This window comes from Taudactylus pleione, unplaced genomic scaffold, assembly GCF_031769625.1.
Source record: "Taudactylus pleione unplaced genomic scaffold, aTauple2 ptg000536l, whole genome shotgun sequence".
Classification (NCBI taxonomy): domain Eukaryota; kingdom Metazoa; phylum Chordata; class Amphibia; order Anura; family Myobatrachidae; genus Taudactylus; species Taudactylus pleione.
In genome coordinates, this window is record NW_028284938.1 from 4772467 (window position 1) to 4799806 (window position 27340).

The 27340-nt window shown below is 41.8% G+C and overlaps 1 protein-coding gene across 2 annotated transcripts in view; it reads right to left on the minus strand.

Annotated features, from left to right (window-relative positions):
• Window positions 1-1001: 1001 nt before the first annotated feature.
• Window positions 1002-27340, minus strand: part of VPS16 (VPS16 core subunit of CORVET and HOPS complexes) — a 192969-nt gene continuing 166630 nt past the window's right edge. For both annotated transcript variants that reach the window (XM_088451038.1, XM_088451037.1), the window contains exons 20-24: window positions 18694-18771; window positions 14374-14543; window positions 10747-10843; window positions 4455-4558; window positions 1002-2193 (exon numbers count right to left, since the gene is read on the minus strand). In XM_088451038.1, coding sequence (XP_088307164.1) covers window positions 2049-2193; window positions 4455-4558; window positions 10747-10843; window positions 14374-14543; window positions 18694-18771 — 594 coding nt within the window. In that variant the 3' untranslated portion in view covers window positions 1002-2048. The remainder of the gene's footprint in view (window positions 2194-4454; window positions 4559-10746; window positions 10844-14373; window positions 14544-18693; window positions 18772-27340) is intronic.

Sequence of the window (27340 nt, forward strand, 5' to 3'; positions counted from 1 at the left end):
TGACTAGCAGATATGCTGTGTGAGGCCCAGTGAAGGAGTTATCACATTTCTGTATACATAATGCAGACATCCTGTGAATGTCCAACTGTAACCGACATCCAACCCTTAAGGGGGATCCGGTCAATATCCTGGCACATGGGATGTCGGCGCTTAGAATACCGCTGCCGGAAACCCGATGCTTGCATCCCGGAGGTAAGTAGTGGGGTTAGTGGGAGGGTTAGGCACAAAGGGGGGAGGGTTAGGGTGCAGGGAGGTTAGTTTTAGGCAACGGTAAGGGAAAAATTTTAAATTATTTATTCAATTATGATACCACAGAAAACCTTTAAAATACATCATTAGTTTCCTAAAAACGTACTATTAAATCTCACCAGATCGTATTATCCCATATATCATATGGAACTCTTAACATAATGCCGTAATTAGGAAAATTATGTCCACAGTCCGATTCCAATTGAAGCTGTTAAAAGTGGCTAAAAGTAGGTAATCAAAACGGTAAGAGCTGTACTGTTGCATGGTAATTTATTTCTCATTCAAAAATGTTCCACTTATCCAGGTACCTAAATTTGACCTACATCTTGCATGTTTTCTACAATCAAATGTATGCAATTTAAATATGTGAAGGTTCCCCAAACATGATACATAGGTACCAGGTATTCCTGAGAACTCCTTGGATTTCTACTAGAAACAAGGAGGAAACATCATATGGGAATTAACCCCGAGGATACTCCAGGGGGATATCCGAAAAGAAACCATTATATGCAGGTTACAGCATTTACACCACGTGAGTAGGGTACGCATCACTTCACCCCTCATAATATTTGTGTGTCACGATATAAAAGGACTTGTTTGGAATAACAATTAGGAAGGAAGAATAAAGAAACCTTTTTAGGAATTTAACCACACTTCCTAATGTGAGTGGGGTACGCATCAATTATATGTGACTATTTGATAAGAACAACGCCATTCTGCATATGAACATTAATAGGAAAATTACACCAGACTATTAAGACATTTTTTTATCATTTGTTTTTGTTACATGTATCATATGGACAAAGTATGAAGATGTTCAGAATTCCAGATACAAAAGGATAACCAGCAGGATTTCCAATTTATGATAAGGATTAAGTACTATCCCAATACCTCGTGTTTTGTAATATTTTATATCCAGCGCCACTGGATGACACAATAATTTTGCTTCGTTGGATTATATGTATTGCAGTCGGGTGAGCCTCCATTTGTTGTGTTGAACTAGGGGCGGCAGGTTTTGCCCACCATACTTTTTAGTCACTTTCTAATAGACTGTATCCCCAAACATGTTGATATCTTTTATGGTGCATACACATGGTAAGATTTCCCTGGTCGATTTGAACGATAACGATATATATCGTTATCGTTCAAATCGACCAGTTTCTGGCCCCTTCAAACGATGGTCGATGCGCAGGCACGGATGATCGATATCGACCATCGCCCGTGCATAAAGGTCAACCTGGTCGATAGCAACAAGGTAGCCTGGTTAACTATAGGGACCCTCGATTGTTGATCGAGGGCCGTTATAGTAGTTGGGGGAATGGAGCATGGGCTGGATGTTCGATAACGATCATCCAGCACGTTCGATAACGATCATCCAGTACATGTTGGTCAATCAGACAACGATATCTGATCGTTGTCTGATCTGACCATGTGTATGCACCATTACAGTGATATTTCCTTTCTTTTTTCTTACTGTAACTGTTTTTAACTTATTTATAGAACTTGCATTGAAGATTTAATAACTTGTCCGGTTGGAGCTAACTTTAGCAGCATAAACTTTAAAATTATTTTTGGAATTTCACTGTAGCAATCTTTAAAATAATGTACATCAGATGTGTTTATATCGCTTTTAATAAAACACCTTATGGACACTAAATTTGTAGGACGACGACAGAAAGACCTTGGAATAAAATATTGCAATTCATAACATGTTTAACTAATATTTCTAAACTTAATTATCATATATTTATTATACTACAGTAGCAGAAATAGCACAGTAACAGTCTTCATATAATTAATTATTTTTTAAGTAGTTGTGCTTTAGCGCGTTCAATCTTCTCGGCTACAGAGGCATCTGTGACTGAAGTACATTTTGACAGGACTGTGTTCATTTCATTTTCATTTTTATGTTCAATGGCAACTTCAGCAGCTTGGTCTAAATCTCTTAAAAAAAAAAGAAAAAGGTGTTAAAGAAATGAGTACAAGACTATAATACCAATCAATTTAACAATGTTACTCAAGACTATACTGTATATACAGTTTGTTTTTACAGTGCAATATGAAAGCATGTAAGTAATATTATAGCAAAACCACAAGAATGCTATAATAGGTAGGTGCTGCAATTGGTAATTAGCCAAGTTGTGTTCACATTCCACATTAAATTTCATACTGTACTATATGTAACGCTCTCATTTTCATGCTCCCTCTGCATACATCTTGGGAGTCAATACAAATTGACGATTATAAGCTCTACCAAACATACAGAGCCTTATACAGTCAGGTGCATAAAAATTGGGACATTGACAGAATTTTCCTATTTTGGCCTCTATTCACCACCACAATGGCTTTGAAATGAAACAAACAAGATGTGCTTTAACTGCAGACTTTCAGATGTAACTTGAGGGTAATTACATCCAAATCAGGTGAACGGTGTAGGAATTACAACGATTTCTATATGTGCCTCCCACTTTTTAAGGGGCCAAAAGTAATGGGACAAACTAAGCAATCCTAAATCTAACTTTTACTATTTAATACTTTGTTTCAAATCCTTTGCAGGCAATTACAGCCTGAAGTCTGGAATGCATAGACATCACCAGACGCTGGGTTTCATCCCTGGTGATGCTCTGCCAGGCCTCTACTGCAAATGTCTTCAGTTCCTGCTTGTTCTTGGGTCATTTTCCCTTCAGTTTTGTCTTCATCAAGTGAAATGCTCAATCGGATTCAGGTCAGGGGATTGACTTGGCCATTGCATAACATTCCACTTTTTAGCCTTAAAAAACTCTTTGGTTGCTTTTGCAGTATGCTTCGGGTCATTGTCCATCTGCACTGTGAAGTGCCGTCCAATGAGTTCTGAAGCATTTGACTGAATATGAGCATATAATATTGCCCGAAACACTTCAGAATTCATTCTGCTAATTTGTCAGCAGTCACATCATCAATAAATACAAGGGAACCAGTTCCATTGGCAGCCATACATGCCCACACCATGACACTACCACCACCATGCTTCACTGATGAGGTCGTATGTTTTGGATCGTGAGCAGTTCCTTTCCTTTTCCATACTCTTCTCTTCCCATCACTCTGGTACAAGTTGATCTTTGTTTCATCTGTCCATAGGATGTTGTTCCAGAACTGTAATGGCTTTTTTAGATGTTGTTTGGCAAACTCTAATCTGGTCTTCCTGTTTTTGAGGCTCACCAATGGTTTACATCTTGTGGTGAACCCTCTATATTCACTCTTGTGAATCTCTTGATTGTTGACTTTGACACATATACACCTACCTCCTGGAGAGTGTTCTTGATTTGACCAACTGTTGTGAAGGGGTTTTTCTTCACCAGGGAAATAATTCTTCTGTCATCCACCACAGTTGTCTTCCGGGTCTTTTGGTGTTGCTGAGCTCTCCGGTGCGTTCTTTCTTTTTAAGAATGTTCCGAACAGTTGATTTGGCCACACCTAATGTTTTTGCTCTCTCTCTGATGGGTCTGTTTTGATTTTTCAGCCTAATGATGGCTTGCTTCACTGATAGTGACAGCTCTTTGGATCTCATATTGAGTGTCAACAGCAACTGATTCCAAATGCAAATGTCACACCTAGAATCAACTCCAGACCTTTTACCTGCTTAATTGATAATGAAATAATGAGGGAATAGCCCACACCTGTCCATGAAATAGCTTTTGAGTTGATAGTCCCATTACTTTTGGCCCCTTTAAAAGTGGGAGGCAAATATAGAAACCATTGTAATTCCTACACCGTTCACCTGATTTGGATGTAATTACCCTCAAATTAAATCTGAAAGTCTGCAGTTAAAGCACATCTTGTTTGTTTCATTTCAAAGCCATTGTGGTGGTGAATAGATGCCAAAATAGGAAAATTCTGTCAATGTCCCAATATTTAAGTATAGAAAACAGAAAAGGAAGAGCACTGAGATTGAAGTACATTTCTAAGGTACACACTTATGCTGGTTAATTCTAAACGTGAAATGTTATCTTTATTATGTTTTATCATTTTATTGTTATTAAAATGAGTGGCATGAAATGCTTTATATGTAAATGTAAATGTTGCTACATGTCTAACATATACAATTTTAATAATAAAAATATGGGTGCTGAAGAAGACAGATCACAAGCTGCATGTTGTGTATGATTTTTGCAGTGTGTAAGCATCCTACATTATTTCAGCTGAGAAAAAAATATCAATGAACTTACCCAACTAAAAGGAAAGCCTTTACCCGTAGCTCAGGAGTCACACGAGTAGTGTACTTCTTTGCCTCAAACTTGTTGTGGTACTTCATACACAGTTCTACAAATGGCTGGAAAAAAAAAGGAATATTTGTACCACGTCTAATGTTCTTAACTGAATAAAATATATACATTTGCTCATGTCCCCCCTGACATTTACATTTGCATATGTAGTAAAACAAATATAAAATAAAAATACTTTACAAGCCAAACAATGGCTATATTCACACCCATAAAAATATTACTTTCCATTTTAATTTTTATTTAGTGTATTCCACTGTACAGTATTTTCCCCAGATTATGCTCTGGATCTGCAGAGTAAAGGAGACGGACTCTTATTCTGGCACAGAAAGATTCTCAGGTTAAGGATGCTAATTTTCTCAAAGCTTTCCTACTTCTTTAGTCTTCTCCCTATCAAAGTAACCAAAATCACTAGATAACCAGATGTTGACAGGCACGTTATATGGGGTCATCTGAGGTGAAAGAAATACAATGTGGGTACACACCTAGCAGATATATCTGCAGATCAAGTGATTTGCAGATATATCTGTAGATGATGGTGGTTCATACACACTGAACGACCATCATCTTCCAGGCATCCGCGGGTTCCGCTGGCAGGGGGGCAGGTCGGGGGAGTGTTCGCCCCCCTCCCTTCGGCTGCTGCTGCAGGGCGCGGCCGGCTGACCGCCTGTACACACTTGCCGATGGACAGAAATCTCTGTCCATCGGCTGTGCAGCACAACCAACGAGATGTGTCTGTGAACAACGTCGTTCACAGACAAATCGCTGGTACACACTAGTCGATGGGCACCAGATATATTGGCCGATCAATTGATATATCTGTCAGTGTGTACCCAGCATCATCATTTCTTCTGATTAGATCACAGAGACAGGGAAGGTCATTGGTTTTGCTTCAGTTCAAAAAGCTGATACAATGTAGTGGAAATCGGTCTCTTTGAAAATTCAGTTTTGGTCTCCAAAGACGCATGGAAAATGAAAGAATACAAAATAAACTGACTCTACTTCATATTTACTTTTCCCCAGGCTCAGTGGGAGATGCCAGAAGAAGAGGCGCGGTTCGCAGCACAGAAAATCTGGTCATCAGGATTTGTGGCATTGTGCGGCAGGGAAGATAACACAATGACGCGCTTCACCACAAATCATTGACTGCCCGCTTCTCTCAGGATGTGGGCAGAACTGGAAAGTTGGTCTACTCTTGCGAGTCCGGTAAAGTAGACAAATATGCTACACTTTATTTGTCTTTATGGGATAAATTAGAAGAGACTTACCACTTTCTCTCACTAGGGAGCCTATTTAACAAAAAATGTGTTCCAGTCTCGAAATTAAAATTCTGTATTGCTGCATATCGCGGCAATAAGGAATTTTTTATGGTTATCGATCAAAGTTCTCTTGCTGGACAGCCACTCTGATAAGTAGCTGTACCCGGTAATAATCTTAGCAGTATACCGATAGCTTCATTGCCTTTTCTGACACTGTCATTTCGCAAAAGGCTACAGAGCAGGATGGAGGATGAGGGACAGGGGTACCAAGATCCCTCTCCTGTGAGAATGCCTTTGTAGGCTCAATGCGGCTAGCCCCATCTCCAAAAATTACACTAATAATACATTATTTCATTAAGACACTACATTAATTAGCACTAATAAATAATACTATTATAGTGTAAAAATCTCAGTTCAAAGGTATATGCAAATTAGTATCTGAACTATGACATTTTAATTGTGTTTTTTTTTACACATTTAAAATGCATGTAAACAGCTGTAACACTAAAGTCACTGTTCCATGAGACCTGATATTCATTTCTGTTTTGGAATGCTACATTTGATTTCTGCATTTTTGTGCATTTACTAGTAAAAGCACTTGTATTTAATATGTGTTTTATTATTTTAGTCTCAGTCAAATGCAGGTACCAGGTGTTCCATTATAAATATAGCCACCAGTACACATACTGTGCCCTCCTAGGACAAGGAGCATACTGCTTACATGGAAGCCAAGGCTAGGAATTCAATGAAGAAAGTGGCAGCACTGAGGTTTATAGATAACTGTCACAAGCCGCCGCACTGCGAATACCAAGCGAGGCGAACGCCGGACAAGTGTTCGCTGAAGTCTCCTCCTTCCTCCTGTTTGGACCTGTGGTTAGCAGCATATTGTTTGCAGTTCCAGTCTTGGTTGCTGCTGAGCCTCTGCACTAATTACTGCCTGTCTGTGTGCACACTGATTGATTCTCCAGTTTCTGCACAGCCCAGGTGCTCACTGGTCTGTCATTAGGGAGACCTGCTCTGGTTGGGCCCTGTTTCTGTTAAATTCCAGTCAGCCCTTCACTTCATGCCGGTGATAGAGTTTCGTGTTCCGGTTTGTGACTGTGTCTCCTGTATGCCAGTAGAGTTCCAGTGTTCCAGCCTCTCCATTGTTCCAGTCGTGATAAATTACCTCGGCCGATGTGTTCCATCCAGGTGGCACGATCTGCTTCCACAGCTCAAAGGCTGCATCTCACTTCAGGCCGCAACTAGCCAAGGCCAACCAGCCCTCAAGGCTGCTGCACGGCCCAAAGGCCGCCTCATCTTCACGGCCTTTAGGCCCATCCTGCCAAGACATCGTCCAGCTCCCAAAGCTGAAGCACAGCCGCATCCTGCCAAGAATTACCCGCCATCAAGGCGATAACCAGTTTACACCCTCAGAGTCACTCCTGTGGCATAACAATAACATGTAAAAGAGTTTACTGCTTACGGAGTATGCACTGGTTACGGACATTGTAGAAAAGAACAAAGACAAGGGATGGTAGGATCCAAAGGTGGGTAGCAGGGTCACAGTAACACAAAGGATCTGACCTGTTACACCCCAATAAATATACCACATTGTATGTTACTCAGGATGTCAAAAAACAGAAAAGAAATATTTCTGGGGTAGGGTACATTATCTAGCACCCAGGTTCTAGTACCAAGGGACTTAATTGTTAATAGAGGTAGGGTAATATGTAACCAAGACCATGAGTGTCAAAGAGTTTTCTATTTCACAGGTACTTGGTGTCAGTATATTTTATATCACATTAAAAAGTTGTTGGGTGGATCTTGATATAGTTAGGAAAGAAGAATGTACTTCAGAAAATGTTACTGCAGCTGATTAATGCATAATTGCTTGAAATATTTATTGAAGTAGTGTGTCTCATGCTACAATTGAAAGATAATAGGGTCTCAAATAAATTTATAAGTGGCTTAGAAGGAGGGTCTGGGGTGTTGGGAGGGAATCGGTATGATAAGCAGGCGGCTGAAATCCCGACAGTGGAAGCCCTGCTGGTTCAGAATCTCGGCAGCGATAAGCAAGTACGCTAACCTACTCCTTGGTGGTGCCTAACCCTAACCTCCCCCATTGTGGTGCCTAAATCTAACCCCCCCTCCCCGCACCCTAAACCTAACCTCCCCTTCCCCTAGGGTAACCCTCCCGAGGGTGCCTAACCCTAACCTCCCCCCCCCAGTGACGTCTAAACCTAACCCCCCTAACCGCACCCTAAACCTAACCTCCCCCCCCTAGTGGCGCCTATCCCTAACCCCCCCCTTCCCCTAGCCTAACTCTAACTCTCCTGGGGGTGCCTTACCCTAACCTCCCCCCCAGTGGTGCCTAAACCTAACTCCCCGTTCCATGGGGACTTTGCTGTTACTTACCCGTCTGGACGATTGGGATTGTGAAGCTTCGCGATGCCTGCGTCGGTATCCTATTCACTGTCGGGATATCGTCGCCGGCATTTTTTCCCGGACGGCGGAATTCGGGCATCGGAATATCGACGCCCCGCATTCCGTCCGTCGGCAATGTGACAGCATACCGTCTGGAGAACTGGGACAAAACCTATCTGCGCTACAAGTGCTGCAGTATATACCTTAATGGTAAAGATGTTTGTAAAGTCACGTAAGGTTGCATTTTTGTTTGCCACATTCAATTCACTTCTACATTCATGGGGTATGAGGGGGAAGTGCCAGTGAGAAGCCATAATGTCCTTTCTGCAGCTTTTTTTTACTGGGCCTACTACATCATGGCCACCAAAAACAATAAAAACAATCCAGTTTTCAGTCAGACCTGAGAGACTAATTATGATGAGCAGGGAATGTATGACTACATGGAGCTGGAAAGTGGGCACAAAAAATATTAGATGTATGCTAACGAATGCTAGGGGAGATGATTCAATTGTATTCGGTGGCGGCTGATCATGCCGGACGCCCAAAGGAGCAATTCAATTGTTGCTCCGTTAGGGCGCGAACAGTCATTGGCACCGGCATCTCTACTAGCACCCTTCTGAAACGAGCAGAAATGTGCGACAAATCATGGTTTTGGGTGTCCAAAAAGGAGTTTGGGTCCTCTAACCTGGACTTTAGATGGATTTAGCAATTTTACGCGGCTAAAGTTGGTCAAATTACCTGTGAAGAGTGCGATAAGTAATGGGAGCCCAAAACAATTGAGTTGCAACATTGGGCACCCATTCATTACTGCAATGTAATAAACAATTGAAACATCCCCTAGGAGTCTTCAATATAAGAAAGATGACTCTAAATTAGTGATGATAAAGTGAATTAAACAAAACTTGACAGGATGTGATAAGCACAGTAAATGACTTGTTGATATTTGAATAGGGCAATTACACCAGTGTATAATAGCATTCATCATATTCAGAACATTGCCAAAGAAAGGGAGATTTAGCAAAGCTTGGGGTCTATGTATTAAGCCTTGGAGAGAGATTGGGGTCTAAGTATTAAGCCTTGGTGAGAGATAAAGTGGACGGAGATAAAGTACCAACCAATCAGCTCCTGTCAATTTACAGGCAGTGTTTGAAAAATTACAGTTGGGAGCTAATTGGTTGGTACATTTCTCTCTCCAAGATTTACTACATCTCCCCCAAAATCCATTATCCCACTACACACGTGTACCATATCTTTCTTTCACATTGCACAAATACCATCCTATGAGCAGCACTAACCCCTATATACTACTGTGTGAGATCAGACATCTCAAGTGCCAGCAGAACCCAAATACACAGCGAGATTTCTTATAGGGCTTATCAAAACAGTATATATAGGGGGAGATGTAAGAAGCATTGGAGAGTGATAAAGTGAGAAGTTGCCCAAAGCTACCAGTCAGCTTCTAATTGTCCTAGACTGTAAGCTTCTAGGAGTAGGGTCCTCCTCCTCACTGTCTCACAAACTTCTTCTCTAGCACTTCTATGACAGTCTTCACACCTTCAGAGCTGTACTGTGTATGGAGAATTGTGTTGCTAATTGCTACTTGTATTCGGTTTATATTATGGTTACTGTATTGTAATGTAATGTTCGGTGTACCCATTACTGTATGTACGGCGCTGCGGACCACTTGTGGCGCCCTATAAATAAAATGTAATAATAATAATTTATCTAGCAGTGTCTTGGAAATGACAGTGAGAGCTGATTAGACAGTATGGGGGTGCGGTACTAAGCCTTGTAGATTGATAAAGTAGAGCAAGATAAAAGTACCAGCCAACAAGCTCCTAACTGTCACTTTACGGGCTGTGTTTGAAAAATGACAGTTAGGAGCTCATTGCTTGGTACTTTATCTCCATCCACTTTATCTCTCTCCAAGGCTAATGGTGCATACACATGGTCAGATGAACGATTTTTACCAACGATTTGAACGATTTCAGACAGTATTAAAATGAATGAAATCGTCAAAATCTGACTGCAAACACAGACATAACGTTATCTGACATGCGGGAATGCGCATCGTTTATCGTTGCAGGCCCACATATCAGATTTTCTTTCAGATAGGACGATTGAACGATTTTTTAAATCATTATCGTTCATATCTGACAACAAAACTGACCGTGTGTATGCACCATTAGTACATCTACCCCTATATGTGAAACTCTGCATAAACCTGGCCATTACGAACACAAACCTTGACATGAAAAGCTAGTTTTGCCTGTGATTTAAGAACCAGTAAATGTAATGATATAGTGGTGGGGGCCTGGTGAGAACTATATATGATTCCATCCACTTCTGAAGAGAAGAGCCTTCTGCTGTAGGTTAAGCTGAATAATCAATACAGATGAAAATTTACATGTTACGTTGTTACAGTACTAACTACACAGAAAATCAAAACAGCAACTATATAAAAAAATAAGTAATTTCTCATAACGCACAATAAAACCAGTATACCTTTGTACACAGATCACTAGAGTTATATACTTGACCATGTACATTGACAATCTGAGACATGCACTCACTAGGTATCCTATTGGAGATTTTTTACTTTTTGAAAAATTCTCCAACTCCTCCCAATCTTCTTTCTCTGACAGTGCAGATATCTTCAGCCACCAATACCTGAACAGAAAAACAGAAAAAGAGTTATTACATAGAGGGGCTTTTTTACAACTATTTATGATCTTCATGAGCCTGAAAGTATCTAATTGAAAAGAAAAGTGTGAGGAGAACCTATGACAGGCTGCATGTTAAGGCAAAGGCAATATAAAAGTACACAGTGATCATAGTGCACAACATACGGAGAGATTCAGGGGACCCCCCCTATTAGGAAAACAAGCCTCATAAACACATCACAATGCTCCCAAAACACCATATCGTCTTTTGGGATTTTTTTTTACGCTACAACAGCACAGGATTATTAATAACACATTAATGTTGCTTACTGTTATATAATGAAGATTACGAAAGCTAACGTGAAAGGAGACTAAAATAAAATAAGAAGGATATGCAATGTAATCAGAGAGTTCTGGGGCCTTCTATTTTACAGTATTCCCATTATACTGCTAGAAATAGCTTTCCACCATCACGTATTATATTGTACATGGTGTACTAGAACTTTCACTGGATATGTAACTACATACTTCTATCTTATTTGTCTGTTTTCTGCTATATCTTTACATTACCAGGTAGTTTATCTGTTCGCTAATTCTCTGCTTTTCAGTTATGCATTTACATCAGAAGATAGATACGTTTTTTTTTTTTATTGCCTTGGAATATGATCCAAAAAAGCTTTAAAGGGAACTTTTTTTTTATCTATTGCAGATGGCAAACCAGAGCAAAAAAACATATCTACATGAAGCACAGACTTAGTGCTTCATGTAGACATGTGTAATCAGTAAAATGTACAGTATGTACTAGCTTATAAACTAAAGTCATCCAGTTCCTTAAGTTTATGTCTCAAGTACAAAGCTTTACAGAGCAAAGCTGCGTAACTGGTCATTCAGTGCATAGGTAAGAGCCAGGAGGAGATAATGCATTTTACCAAGCAAAGCTGCGTAACTGGTCATTCAGTGCATAGGTAAGAGCCAGGAGGAGGTAATGCATTTTACCAAGTAAAGCTGCGTGACTGGTCATTCAGTGCATAGGTAAGAGCCAGGAGGAGGTAATGCATTTTACCAAGCAAAGCTGCGTAACTGGTCATTCAGTGCATAGGTAAGAGCCAGGAGGAGGTAATGCATTTTAGCAAGTAAAGCTGCGTAACTGGTCATTCAGTTCATAGGTAAGGGCCGGGAGGAGGTTTTGCATTTTACCAAGCAAAGCTGTGTAACTGGTCATTCAGTGCATAGGTAAGAGCCAGAAGGAGGTAATGCATTTTACCAAGCAAAGCTGTGTAACTGGTTATTCAGTGCATAGGTAAGGGCCGGGAGGAGGTAATGCATTTTACCAAGTAAAGCTGCGTAACTGGTCATTCAGTGCATAGGTAAGAGCCAGGAGGAGGTAATGCATTTTACCAAGCAAAGCTGTGTAACTGGTCATTCACAGTGCATAGGTAAGAGCCAGGAGGAGGTAATGCATTTTACCAAGTAAAGCTGCGTAACTGGTCATTCAGTGCATAGGTAAGAGCCAGGAGGAGGTAATGCATTTTACCAAGCAAAGCTGCGTGACTGGTCATTCAGTGCATAGGTAAGAGCCAGGAGGAGGTAATGCATTTTACCAAGCAAAGCTGCGTAACTGGTCATTCAGTGCATAGGTAAGAGCCAGGAGGAGGTAATGCATTTTACCAAGCAAAGCTGCGTAACTGGTCATTCAGTGCATAGGTAAGAGCCAGGAGGAGGTAATGCATTTTACCAAGCAAAGCTGCGTAACTGGTCATTCAGTGCATAGGTAAGAGCCAGGAGTAGGTAATGCATTTTACCAAGCAAAGCTGCGTAACTGGTCATTCAGTGCATAGGTAAGGGCCGGGAGGAGGTAATGCATTTTACCAAGCAAAGCTGCGTAACTGGTTATTCAGTGCAAAGGTAAGAGCCAGGAGGAGGTAATGCATTTTACCAAGCAAAGCTGCGTGACTGGTCATTCAGTGCATAGGTAAGAGCCAGGAGGAGGTAATGCATTTTACCAAGCAAAGCTGCGTAACTGGTCATTCAGTGCATAGGTAAGAGCCAGGAGGAGGTAATGCATTTTACCAAGTAAAGCTGCGTGACTGGTCATTCAGTGCATAGGTAAGAGCCAGGAGGAGGTAATGCATTTTACCAAGCAAAGCTGCGTAACTGGTCATTCAGTGCATAGGTAAGAGCCAGGAGGAGGTAATGCATTTTACCAAGCAAAGCTGCGTAACTGGTCATTCAGTGCATAGGTAAGAGCCAGGAGTAGGTAATGCATTTTACCAAGCAAAGCTGCGTAACTGGTCATTCAGTGCATAGGTAAGGGCCGGGAGGAGGTAATGCATTTTACCAAGCAAAGCTGCGTAACTGGTTATTCAGTGCAAAGGTAAGAGCCAGGAGGAGGTAATGCATTTTACCAAGCAAAGCTGCGTAACTGGTCATTCAGTGCATAGGTAAGAGCCAGGAGGAGGTAATGCATTTTACCAAGCAAAGCTGCGTAACTGGTCATTCAGTGCATAGGTAAGAGCCAGGAGGAGGTAATGCATTTTACTTTTTATTTGCAAAATGTTTCTGTAAAATGATGTTTACTGTACACAAATAATACTTCTAGTCTATCATTTTATTAATAATATGATTTAGTACTAAATAGCCATAGCATAGTACTAGCAATTACAACACGGATACTGTACTACCGATTTATTACACCTTTCACAGTTTCTTTTAATTCATAAAATATTTTGTCAATAATAATATAATAACAAAAAAAATAGCTTTATTGTCAAATAATACATATTTGAAAACAACATTCATATAGTTACTGTAATGGGAGCGCAGAAAATGGCTGCTGAAAGCCATGTTGTGTGCAGTGATTTTATAAATGTATCACGTATTAGATATCAGACATTAGGAGGTGGTCAGACATTGCATAAGGTGTTTTTGACAGAGAGAAGCAAAGATCACAGTTACCAGACATACTTATTCCTGAGTAAACATTGTGTTACCTTACCTTCAGTTAATCTGAAAACACACTCCATAAATAGTTGTTGTTGAGATTGCCAACATTCATAATTGAGGCAACAGTGTCCCCTACTGTCTATTAATATTTATGTATATTTCCAAATACGACCTTTATACCTGTTAAAATGCTTATGTAAGGGTTTTTCTCTTAGAGAGCAGCCTATATAAACTATAATTTGTCAGTATAGACTCAGCCTTTTGCCTATGCTCGATGTACGAGATTCCAGCTCCGAGGTATTGGAGGGGCTCCTAGGAATGAAACCATTTATGTTCTGAGGAGATTATCTGACAAGCAAGTTAAGTGTTTATTAGAATTTACTTTTTCTTTTACTTTGTAATAAATGTCTTTTTAACGGATATTTGTTTGTGTGGCTTGATTAACGTCTTTGTATCCAAGAATCTTATCTCGTTCCATCGAGAACAGTTACAAAATCTAAGAAACACTGACACCAAATGTTGCAGAGTAGATAGTAAAAGTACAATGTTATTCTACAGAAATTATTCATACTAAACAAATAATACTGTAATTACCTTTTGTCTGGGATTTTAAATTCTTTATAAAGCTGTTCTGCTTTTTTCTGCATGCCATCAAGTATCAGATTATAGATGGTATCATGTAAAGAGTAATCTAGGTAGGGTTTATCCAGCTTTTCTTGTATTAACCGCTGAATCCTTAGCAATTTGATATGATCCTCCGTTACCTATAATATAGAGTCAAACTTAGTTAAGCATAAATTACTAGTGTAGTTCAAAAATATTTAAATTTTAGACTTGTTTAGTACCAGGGGCAAACAAAAACAATACCAAATTAAATGAAAAAAAAATCATACTGAGGGGAGAGAAGTGTCATGGTTTGAACAGAGTTAATGGTGGTTTTGTGATATGTTGTGTACTCAGGAAATATGGTAGTACAGGGATAGGCGTATTTATAAAGGGTGCAAAGTGTGCTATGCACACCCTGCACCCATAGTATACTTGCCTTGTGTCAGCAAGCGGGTCCCTCCTCCTCCGTGGCGCCACCTTCCCAGTGACATCTTTGGAGATATGATGCCATACAGTGAAAGCAAAGCCTCTGGCACTCTTGTGCACATGCACCATCTTCCTGAATATCAGTGGGAAGATGGCAACACAGAGGAGGGGGGACTGGTTGCTGGCACAAGGTAAGGTGTATGGCAGAAGAAAGGGGGTCCGCTGCACACAGACCCATTTCGGAGTTGATACACCCCTGAGTACAGGCAAGTGCTAAATACACCCTATCAGAGTGCATCTAGCAAAAGACCATGCACAGAATAGATGCTATACAGTACTAATCAGAAATATCTCTTCCATAATCTCCTTTAGTGTATATATGAATAGACATTACACACACACACGAGGGGCTAAACTTCATTAAGGGACTGACACCATGGAGACTGGACAGTGGGAGTGTAATTTATGTATATGGTGTCACATACCAAGGGCACACAGATAGTTGATTGTCGTGGATTAAGCCGGTCATGATTATTACATACATACATACATATATATATATACACACACATACTGTACATACATATACACACTTCCATTTATGTGTATATGTAAGTGTCCTGTGGTGTATGGCACCAAGACATTAGCTAGTAGAAAATGGGGGGATTTAACCCCCTATGGTTCCTCAGCACACTGAATTATACTTGCAACAATACATGAAGACTATATGGTAATAGAAATTCAGAGATATTAGTTGCATGCATTTGCAAATACATGGGAAGCTGCTAGACACGTCACGGCTTCTCTGTCACTAGCAGTCCCTAACACTAAGGGGTTCACGTCCGGGGCATAGAGCACCCCAAAAAAACGTCCAGCCCAGGACATCACACGAAAAATGGAAAAAGGGTGACAGTGCAGTGTAAAGTATAGATGTGTGCGAGTAGTTAATAAGTGTTGAAAAAGGGGTTAAAATATATGTGAAAAAATTACATGAATAAAAAACAAACATAAAAGGTGATGTGAAAAGTAACTATGTTTATTAAGTGGTGATGCCCTGAGGAGGCCCAGCCAGAGCAGCCTCGGGGGCCCTACGCCCAAACACTCACCCCAAATGTAATTTATACCAATTATAAGGCCTCATGATAAAGGCACATACAAATTTTGTCAAATGTAGGGCCTCATGATAAAGGCACGTACATAAATGCATCCAAATTGAGAGCCAGCTTACCTGGGAGTCACCCCTGGGAACTCCAACTAGCACTACTAGAACCAGCATACTCTGCTAATGCTGGCTCATTCATGCATCTCATGACAACAAACAAAAAATGGCAATTGATTACGCAACAGGGTGAGAAAAAGAGCCATCTAGTGCAGTATTAAAAGATAAAATTTCCATACTTAAATACTGGTGAAAAACCAATATATTTAACTCATACCAAGATAAGTAAGATAATGCTTATGTTGAGTGCTTTGTCCCAAAACTTTCCTCCTTGTTGATCAAGTTTCCATAATCTAAAAAAAAAAAATACTGTTTTCACCTCCTCTCTATCCCATTTCTACTGGGAAGAACATAGCCAGATAACTGAATAAGGGCTGCAAGATATATAAATATTGCCTAAAGTAGTAAGTAATTCAATAAATAGTAGTGGAAAACAGTATGAAAATAGGCAAACTTGCAAATGGATATGGTCAAGGAGGTATTCAATCAGCAGAACATTATTCCACTTTCTCCCATGCAGGTAATTGCAGGGAGTAGGAGAAATTGATTTTGGGAAAGATACCTATCTTGACAGGAATTGCATGGCTCAGCTCCATTGTTCTACCATAGCATAATGAAATCTCAAAGAAGATATGCAGCTGGATCAGAAGAAACCATCAGTATATGCCGTATTGGTGCCATCAGAAAGGATGCATGTATTTCTGTGTTTGACTACAAAAAAACACTTGACGGAAAAAAAAACTAACTTTTTTTTTCCCGCCCAGACAAAACAGTGTGTGAAAGAGCCTAACAAAACGTTAGACACCAGCAAGCAGACAAAGCTGCAAGACCAGGTAGGAAAGGGTCTGCCAACTGTCCGGCTTCTGGTGAAGCAGTAAAGATTTTGGAAACTGTCCACAGTACAGGGGCAACTGGGAGGTAGAGGATGTTCCATTTCAAGATGCATATATAGGTAAATGTATTTGCAAATTCCTGTGTTAACGCCTCATACTGTAAAATTGTCTATTGTTTTTAAATTGAATTAAGTATACCAGAATTGAGTCTGACTTCTTGAGGCTGTCAGCACTGAATTGCATCTGATATAAAACAAACGTTTGTTTAACAATGGTGATTCATTCACTCACAGTTGTGTGTTGCTTGTAGGAAATTGTAATTTAAAAATTAAACTTATAAACTAGATGTTATCCCCGGCGATGCATTTTTTTTCCCTCTTTTCTCCTGTCTCTCCTCAGTGTCCCCTTCCCCCTCTCTTTTTCTCTTCCTCTAACAACATTCTCTCTCTTAACTGTCATCTGTCTATTTATGTTATCAGCACTTACCTAGGCATTACCTTTTTTCTTTTCATTGTTACTATTGCAGTTTTTGGGTCATCCTCATTATTTCTACTCTACGGAGTGTTTTTCCTTTCTGTACGTGGCCTGTGTATTTGCCCTTCTTCTACACTGGTATTTCTGGTTGTGGATAATGTTGTGATTTTATTGGTTGATTTTCAGGTGTGCCTTTGGGCGAGAATCCGATATCAGACGCAGTGGAATGATTTATATCTGTTGCGCATGCTTCTATGTCGCATCAGGCACACAGAGTCGGAGTTGCAATTGAGGTGCATGGAAGACGTACAATCTCAGAAATGCGTTGACAATGTATTGGGCAGTCCTGGGCTGTTGCACAGAGATATTTGCCTTATGTGCATGTTATGGGAGTGACGTCTGTGTGTCGCTGAAGGATGTTGCAAACAAAATGCTCAAACACTCACATAGGAGTCTGCACCTTCCATTAGGTTAGTGCAAGTTTAGAAGGTGCGACCAATTGTGCGTCTAGAGACGCACCAATCGGCATTTCAGTGTGACTCATAATCAGCCCCTTTCATCATGAGGAAGTATGTGATGATAGGTATGGGACATAACAGAAGTGTATGGAGACTGTAGATGTGTGTTATACTGTATGTAACATCACTGACAATGGTGGGAGGCATCAGAGCTCTCGTTTCAAGCCATGCGATAGCTTTGTATATAGATTCCCAACACTGCCGTCCATTAATACACTGCTTAGAATCCATCAGTAGGGACCCATTCTCTCACAACTGTTTATTACTTAGAGGCAAGCTGCAATTCCTATGTCTGCTTACTCATTGAGACTGTTCATAGTGTCTTTTTTTTTATTTTATGCACAGATTGTAGTCACTAAGTTGGCGAATCCCTGTCCATGAAATTGAACACTCATGTACAGGAAGGCACCGACTATATTACATAATAAAGTGATTATATATATATATAGTATATATGAATGCAAAGACATAATTGTGTAACAAATAGGGTTGAACTCATGTTTCAGTGCAGACAACTACCGGTAATTATCTCTCAAAATCAGTGACTCAAATATATTTTCTAATCTTTTAAAAGTGTTGTATTTGTAACATGTAGAATTTGTAACTGCATATACATGATTATTTATCTACATTCAATATCACATCTCTAACTAATGTGTCAATACCTATTGCTATAAAAAGGTAATACTAATTTTAAATGAAATATTGGGATAAACAACATAATAATGTTTTGCTTTGCATGTTACATTAACAACTTTCGTTAATAAAACAAACATTTCTTATTAAAAAAAGCCAAATTTATTTTTGTGAACTCAATGTAACAAAGTGACTCTCTCACCTTAGCAGCCAAATCATTCTTTGCTTTGTAGTACTCGTCTACAGCATTCTGCAGCTCAGCAACACGGCCTTCAACGCTCTGTGCAAATAGGTAAATACACAGTTACCATGGGATACCAGGAGACCTCAATTAATTACTGCCATGTGTAATTAAGGCTAGATGGTGAGATAAGGTATTAGTGTGATATATGACAAGAGTGGAATGACTTGTCCCACCAGTGTAACAATACTTTGTGAAAAAACATACAATCATGACCGGCTCATATATAGCCCCAAATACACTACAGTAGTAAGCTTTTGTCCTCAGAGGCAGGTGCTCAGATCTTGAAAATAAATAAATTTAATTCACATTATCAGTTCAATTAAATACATTTAATATAGTGGAGCAGGCAACACGCAGCTTTCAAAATGGTCTCATCGTTCTCCCGATCAGGTGTGACTAGTATATGTGTGATTACATATACCTATACTATGCAGAGAGACACAAGACGCTACTCTGCTGAAATTCTCATGGCCCGCCAGCCAATCAGAGGCCGCTCTACATGTAGCGGCCGCTGATTGGCTGTGACCACGTGCTGTAGAGTGACAGGCATGTTGTCACAGCCCGTAGGGGACAGTGCTAAGATGGCATATGAGCTGGGGAATAGACATTGCTGAGACGGGGTGACAACTGGGATGGTTAATTTGTTGAGATAGGGAGGGAAAGGATGTTGGGAAGGGTGTTGAGATGGGGTGAACTGAAGAGGGAATAGTGCTGGGATGGGGTGGGAGCTTGGGTGGGGATAGTGCTGAGATTGGGATGGAGTTGGGCAGGGGGACAGTGCTGAGATCGAGTGAGAACAGTGCTGTCTATATACGCTGCTGCTCCCACTGGAGCAGCAGGGTAGGCAGCACTGTACTCACTCCATCTCAGCAATGTCCCCTGCCCAGCAGTTCCCACCCCATCCATCTAACAGCACCAGGATGTATGTAATGTGGGAGGCGGAGCATCCTACATGATTGACTGGAAGGGAAGGGGTCGGGCGCCTCTCTGTCTGCAGAATGATGGGAGGACAAAGAGACAGACCTCAGATCAAGTAGGAAGGAGTACAGAGACAGCAGCCACAGCTACAAGATCCATGGCCGATGTCCAAGCAGTGTAAAAGCACGAGCCCCGGCTAAAAGGCACCCAGAAGGCCCGGCAGCCCGAAGCAGACCACTTCCGGTTTGCGTTCCACAGCGGAATGCAAATTCTGGAAGCGCGCCAGCCAGCAGCCAGTGTGAGCCACCCCAGGTCAGTAGACAATGTGAGCTGGCTGCCGGCCCGGCAGTGGAGAGCATGGCTCTCCTGGTGGCCCACTTCGCTCCTGCTTATGGCAATTAGAAAATGCTCTTTACAAACAATATTGGTATTCAAATTCCGGCTTCTCCGCTATATTCTCTATTATCTCGGACAATCCCACAAATCCCTCACCTCACACAAAAGCGAGTTAAACAGATCATTAATACAGCAAAATGTCAAATTGGAAATCAAAGACCCTTATTCTTCTATGACAGCTACCATTAATGCAATTTGTTCCACCTATCGCATAGAACACATTACATCAGTTATTCATGATACTCCAGCCAACTTTGTGAAGGTGGACCCCGTGGACTTTTCACTTGGAGGCTGAACCCCCACAACAAACCATCTAGCTTCACTTAATATTTTTTATTTTTTCTTCTTTGTTATATGCATTTTTCTCTTTTTTCCTTACAATAATTTTATTGTGGTCGTCAACTTACTGATGACGTGTTTAATCCATGTTTTGCTTATCATATTTATGTCATGTTTTGTTGATAACATTACTGTCACAGACCATATTCTGTACTATTCTCAATATCTCTATGTTAAAATCTTTGTTGAAAAATCTTAATAAACAGAATTAAAAAAATATATATATTTACAGGATTTTGCCCCTTCCTTACCATTCTTAATATATGTTGTCTACAACTTATAACAGATTCAGACAGCTTTTCCACATTACAAGCTGGCTAATAAACAAGTGGGAATGAGTCCTGGAAGCTCTGCAGGTAAATTGCTGGGCAGAGCGATCAGTATAAATGACAGATCAAAAAATTGTCTTAAGGTAGGTACACACTAGACCAGTGGTTCTCAAACTCGGTCCTCAGGACCCCACACAGGTCATGTTTTTCAGATCACCCAGCAGGTGCACAGGTGTACTCACTACTCACTGACACATTTTAAAAGATCCTCAGGTGGATATAATTATTGCACTTGTGATTCTGTGAGGAGACCTGCAAAACATGCACTGTTTGGGGTCCTGAGGACCGAGTTTGAGAACCTGTGCACTAGACGATAGGTCGTCCAGTCCCGTGGATCGGAGCGACATATCAGGTACATCAATTAATGTGTACCCATAATATGCGTGCTACCGTGGGTGTAGAATGGAGCATGACAGGTCCCTTCCCCCCGTCGGAACCGGCATCAGCAAGAGTGTATGCACTTGTGGGGTCCCGTCACCGGCGATATTGCGCTGGGTTCAAATTTTTCTCCTTTCTTCTATTTCCTATTTCTGGGTTCAAATTTTTCTCCTTTCTTCTATTTCCTATTTCTGACCCAGATTATCTTTCCCATCAGAATTCTTGAGAACTTTTTGTGATAATTTAAAAGCTGCCAGATATTGCTATCCTCTGCTCATCTTACCCTTGTTTTTTTTTTTTTTTTTTTTTAAATCCTCCCCTCATGAGCCTTATTTTACTTGTTGTTCTTATCCCACCCCACTACCCAATTATTTTTTTTCTTTCTTTTCTTTGTTTATTTTTTATTCCATTTTCTCCTTGGTAAAATTGATCACTGTTAACAAGTTGCTATACGTTATATTTTGTAGCTATGTTAGCCAAAACCTAATTTGTCATCTATATGGTCTCTGTGTTTGTTCCTCTGTTATTTCCTTCTGCTTATTATTGATTTCTCAATAAAATTATACGAAACAAAAAAAAAAAGTCTCAGAAGACCAAATTGAGATCGCAAAGGACAACCGAGGGAATATAAGAAGGTTGGACATGGAGCACTGCCTTCAAAAGTTCTGAACTTCAAAGATGTTAACTTACCTTAGAAATCTATAGAATGGGACGATAACCTGTACCTTTAGGGAAGTCAGCTTTAAATCACTATCCACTTCCTGCAATAATGATAACAGACTAACTAGCTTGACCATAAACATGTGGACCTATTCCCTTTTACAACAGGATATGAAAATCTTCAAAACGCGGTGGTAATTTTTGGAAGATGCTCGTTTTCAGATCGAGATCTTTCCAGATCAGTCTTGCTGTCAAACCGAACTTAAATCTCCTGATGGAAAAATCAGCCCTGACTAAGGAAATCAGACGGGCTGTCGCCAAATTGGCTCCACTGTCATGCTGAGAATGATTCTGTACCAGGACCATTTTGGCCTGATCGGGGCCCATCTGGAACTCAGCAACTCAATTGGCTTTGGCCTTTTTTAGCATATGAGGGTGTATTATAATCAACTGGAACAGTTACAGCAAGTTGTATTTCCATGGGGCCATCACAGCGTCCACCAGGACTGTCCATCATGCACGTCATAGAGTGGCACATTGCGGTTCCGTCAAGAGGCCATAAAGTCCACCTCAGACCGACACAACCATTCCACAAGTTGGTCAAAGACCTCTGATGAAGAAACCACTCTCCGGGATCTTGTGGAGCCTTAGGAAATCGTTTTCCTAGTTTTGCACTTCTTGGATGAATAGTTAATTATATGTTTATGCATAATAGTATAAACAGTAAGACTATAGAATATACATATACACACACATTATGTATGGCTTAATTTGACCCAACTCGGGAAACCTCACCCGGCCCGGACACGGAAGGATTGACAGATCGATAGCTCTTTCTCGATTATATATATAGATTATTTTTATTAACAGTTATTTATATAGCGCACACATTTTCGGCAGCGCTTTACAGAGAGAATATTTGGCCATTCACATCAGTCCCTGCCCCAGTGGAGCTTACAATCTATGGGCCTGATTCAGACCCACTCGCGAGCGGCTGTCCGCTCGCAAGTGGGTCGATGTTATGCACTGAGCATGCGCACGACGGAGGGAGCTCCGTCGTGCGCATGCGCCAGACGCGACGAGCGAAGGAAAGTCCTTCGCTCGTTGTGTCCGATCAAAGGGGGCGTGCTGTCAATGTTGATTGACAGCACGCCCCCTTTGGTGGGCGTGCCTCCCTGACGGGGGCGTTCCCACGGGAACGCCTCCCGTCAGAAGCCGGCCCACTGACATCACTAGTGATGTCAGTGGGAGTGATTTTGGCTCTGATAGAGCCAAAATCACTCCGGAGCTTGCGGTTGAAAACCTCAACCGCAGGCTCCGGCTCGCAATTTCGATGGTCGCGATGGTCTCGACCATCGCGGCCATCAAAAAGCACGCTCGTATAGCCTGTGGGTGGTGACCCACAGCTATACGAGCGTCCAGGAGGACGCTCCATGAAAATGGAGCTCGGCCCTCATTCAGAGCGTGCGCTCTGCTCAGAGCGTACGGCTCTGAATGAGGGCCTATATTCCCTATCACATGCACACACAGGTTAATTTTTGTGGGGAACCAATTAACGTGCCAGTATATTTTTGGAGTGTGGGAGGAAACCGGAGTACCCGGAGGAAACCCACGCAAGCACAGGGAGAATATACAAACTCCACACAGTTAGGGCCATGGTGGGAATTGAACCCATGACCTCATTGCTGTGAGGCAGTAACGCTAACCATTACACCGTCTGTGCTTATATATTCTCAACTACACTAAACAAATAGCCACACAGGTCACCACTACCTTAGAGTCCAATACTGATGCTCCCAGTACTATAAACTACAGCCCGCTACAATGTCCACAGCGGTTTACGTTACCAGTCCATGCTGTAGCTGTACAGATCCTTTGGTAACTTGCAGCTAATGCAAGATGAATTAGACAAGCAGAGTCTTTAGACATGTCCTGGAAAGATCCTTCAAATGTAGCATGCAGGGCCTGGATATAGATTTAACTACACACATCAGTATATCCCAAAGTTAAATTTATTTTCTGTCCCTAGAATCCAGCCTTTTAAACCCTGCAACAAGCTGACTGAACAATCCTGAAAACCCCCAGTTTGTGTAGATTCCAAGCTGTTTGTTTTGAAAGGGTCCCTGCACATATTAATCAAAATACATGGCTAAGGGGCATAAATACAGGAGACAAAGGAGGTGATAGCCTCCGGGACCAGCACTGAAGGGGGCACTCTGACCTCCTCCATTGCTCCAGGTATTGCTTTATGCGCCCCAAAGTAGGATTAAGCAGGGAGACCAGGGGTCCTCCAGCTCCCAGGCCTTACCTGTCCATTGCCAGTCTAGGGACGGATCACCAGCAAGGAAACCAAACCAATTAACATAAAAGGGGCAGGGCAGCTGGAGTGCATGGCGCCTCCCTCCTTTGTTGACTCTTCACCCTCACACACGTGAGACCTGCTTCTTCTGCTGTTCCTGTGGGAGCAGCAAATCGCAACGGAAGATCCTGATCAGCAACAGACAGTGTTTGTGCATCTCGCACCCTTCGTGGTGCGCTCCCAGACCAAATTCTCTCATTTTTGCTCACAGCCCAGGCAAATTCAGACTTCCGTAAAGCATGGCTGCTGTAGCGCTGATCTCGCCGCTAATTGGTTTGACTCCTGTGTGTCTGGGTGCTCCTAGGGTGTTGGCAGTGAATGCAGGGGGGGGGGGGGAAGAATGCGTGACTGGGTGCTACTGGAGCGTCAGTAGCCAATGCAAGTGGAGGTGGTGGCGGGGCCTGTGTGCTCCTGGAGTGTTGGCAATGAATGTGGGGAGAAGAGGGTGTGTCTGGGTGTTAGTAGTTAGTGTAGTAGTGAGAGTGACTGGACCCTGTTGGGGAGGATGTAGTCAGCATCCCAGCATGCAGATGGTCCAAATACCGGCGGCAAAATCCCGACAGGTCGGGATCCCGGCACCAGTATCCCGACCGTCGGCATCCCGAATGTAAGTATCGGGGTGTTAGGGGGAGGTTAGCATTAGCTAGCGGGATTAGGCATTAGGGGAAGGGTTAGGGGAGGGGGAGGTTAGGTTTAGGCACTGGGGGAGAGGTTAGGTTTAGACACCAGGGAGGGGGGTCTTTGGTTTATGGTGCAGGCAGGGGGAGATTAGGTTTAGGCACTAGGAAGGGGGGTTAGGTTTAGGCACCGGGGAGGGAGGGTTAGGGTAGGTAAAATACTTACCTGCCTTTCTATGGGTGTCGGGATTCTGGCTGTCGGGATGCCGCTGTCGGTATTCTGAACGGCGGCATCCCGACAGCCGAGATTTCATACCCAACTCCTGCTGGGGTGTTGATAGTGAATGTAGTTCAGGGGGAATGTGTGCCTGAGTGCTGCTAGGGTGTTTGTAGTGAATGCGAGCAGGAAGTTGAGAGGTCCACCAACAATTATCTTGCCTCCGGTCTCCTGGTATGAACTTATACCCCTAAGTAGCCTGTGCAGGAGTCATATTTACTAAAGTAAGAGTTTATAGAAGTGGAGATGTTGCCCATAGCAACCAATCAGATGCTAGCTAATATCTTCTAGAAGGTGCTAGTAAAATTTTAAGTAGAATCTGATTGGTTGCTATGGGCAACATCTCCATATCTAAAAACTCTCACTTCAGTAAATATACCAGTTATAGTCTAACCAGATGAGATTGCAAGATTCTAATAGTCACCATTAACAATACAGACTTGACACTCATGTGAAGACCACAAGTGGACAGCGTAAACACTCGCAGAGTTATTTAGAAATACTGGAATGTGAAAACTACAATATACAAAATTGATGCGTTAGGCGGTGTAATGGTTAGCATTACTGCCTCAAAGCACTGAGGTTGTGGGTTAGATTCCTACTACGGCCTTAACTGTGTTTGTATATTCTCCCTGTGCTTACGTGGGTTTCCTCCAGGTACTCCGGTTTACTCCTACACTCCAAAAATATACTGGTAGGTTAATTGGCTCCCAAAAAAATTAACCCTAGTGTGTATGTGATAAGGAATATAGATTGTAAGCGTACTGTGAATGGCCAAATATTCTCTGTAAAGCGCTGCGAAATGTGTGTGCGCTTTATAAATAACTTGTAATAAAAAATATACCGAAAATATAAATCCACATTAGATACTGTAACATTGTGAGATACAGCAACATCACATACAGCATACATTAGGATGCAGAATTGGCAAACAATGTAATACATACAATATGTAAAGTAATGGACTGGCACCCCCCTCCACCCCCACCATAATTTCTGAATAATTACACTATTCAATAAGTACTTATAACGTTTTCCCAGGCAAGCCCCCCCTCTGTCTCCCCAGCCAGCTCCCATTTTTCATCAGCCAGCAGCTCCTTATGTCTCCCTAGCCATCCTCCTCCTGTTTACCCAGCCACCCCCCTTCTGTCGCCCCAGCTACCCCCTTGTCTCTCCAACCATCCTCCTCCTGTCTCTCCAGCTCCTGGCCACTCGTGTTCAGCCCGTGCAGCCCACACAGATACTTTCCATATCTACTGGCTGTGGCCGGCTCCTCAGTGATGCAATTGTGTAAAAATAAACTATTCATTAATTGTACGTACCAGGCAGCCGCTGGCAAGCGCCACCGGCTACTTGTCCCTGGACATCTACCCCGGGTTGTAGCCAGGGGTGTACCTGGGACTCCAGTCCTGGCTGTCTTTGCCTGATTCTACCCTTGGCTGCAAGTGGGACCGCCAGACAGTCAGACGGCCCCCCTCGGCCGGCATCCCTGGCAAGTGCCATCCTGGCCAATGGGTAGATACTACCCTGTAATGTACACAGGGCGTAACCACACCCTGTAATGTCCATCATTAATAGGAAAGATTTCAAGCATACAATACACATTTAATGTCCAGGAGGAAAATATATCTATAAACACATGTCAAATGAGCATGTAATGCAAATGTTCTGTGAAAGTTTCAAAGGTGTAACCACATGGATGACACACACTGAATTTTCTTCTGCATTGGTAAAGACGTCCGTTTTTATCCACCCAGATGCGTATGTATCTTCAGTGAAAGATTATCAGCACAGAAATGCGATGTAGGAAGGTGAAGGCAGATTTTAGTAATAGGGAATGTATAAACATTTGCGTATAAACTTGTGCAGCCCTGGAATGAGCTGGGGAACATTGAAAAAGTCAACAAAAGTATCAAGTCTTGTAATCTCTACTCTGTGAACTGAATAAATATAGCTCAAGCAACCCCTCATTTCTTTATAGTCACAATGGTACACTCCAATTCTGGCCCCCCCAGCCCAAGAAAATAAAAATATAACGGAGATGCTTTTTACCATGGGACGTAGAGGGGAGGAGGCAGCCCACAAAAAAATTAGTTTGCAAATTGTGCCTACTTCTGCAAGAACGTCATGTATGTCAAAATCAAATAATTGGAAATGATCGCTGTACAATTATTATCTGACGATATAGTCGTCTATGGTCGGATGACGTATTACTAGGACGCTACTTTGCGTCGGTGTAATCCAATGCGCACAAATGCGAATCCACAATACACATACACTGACGCACATAATGCACACACACACATATATATATACATACATACATACACAG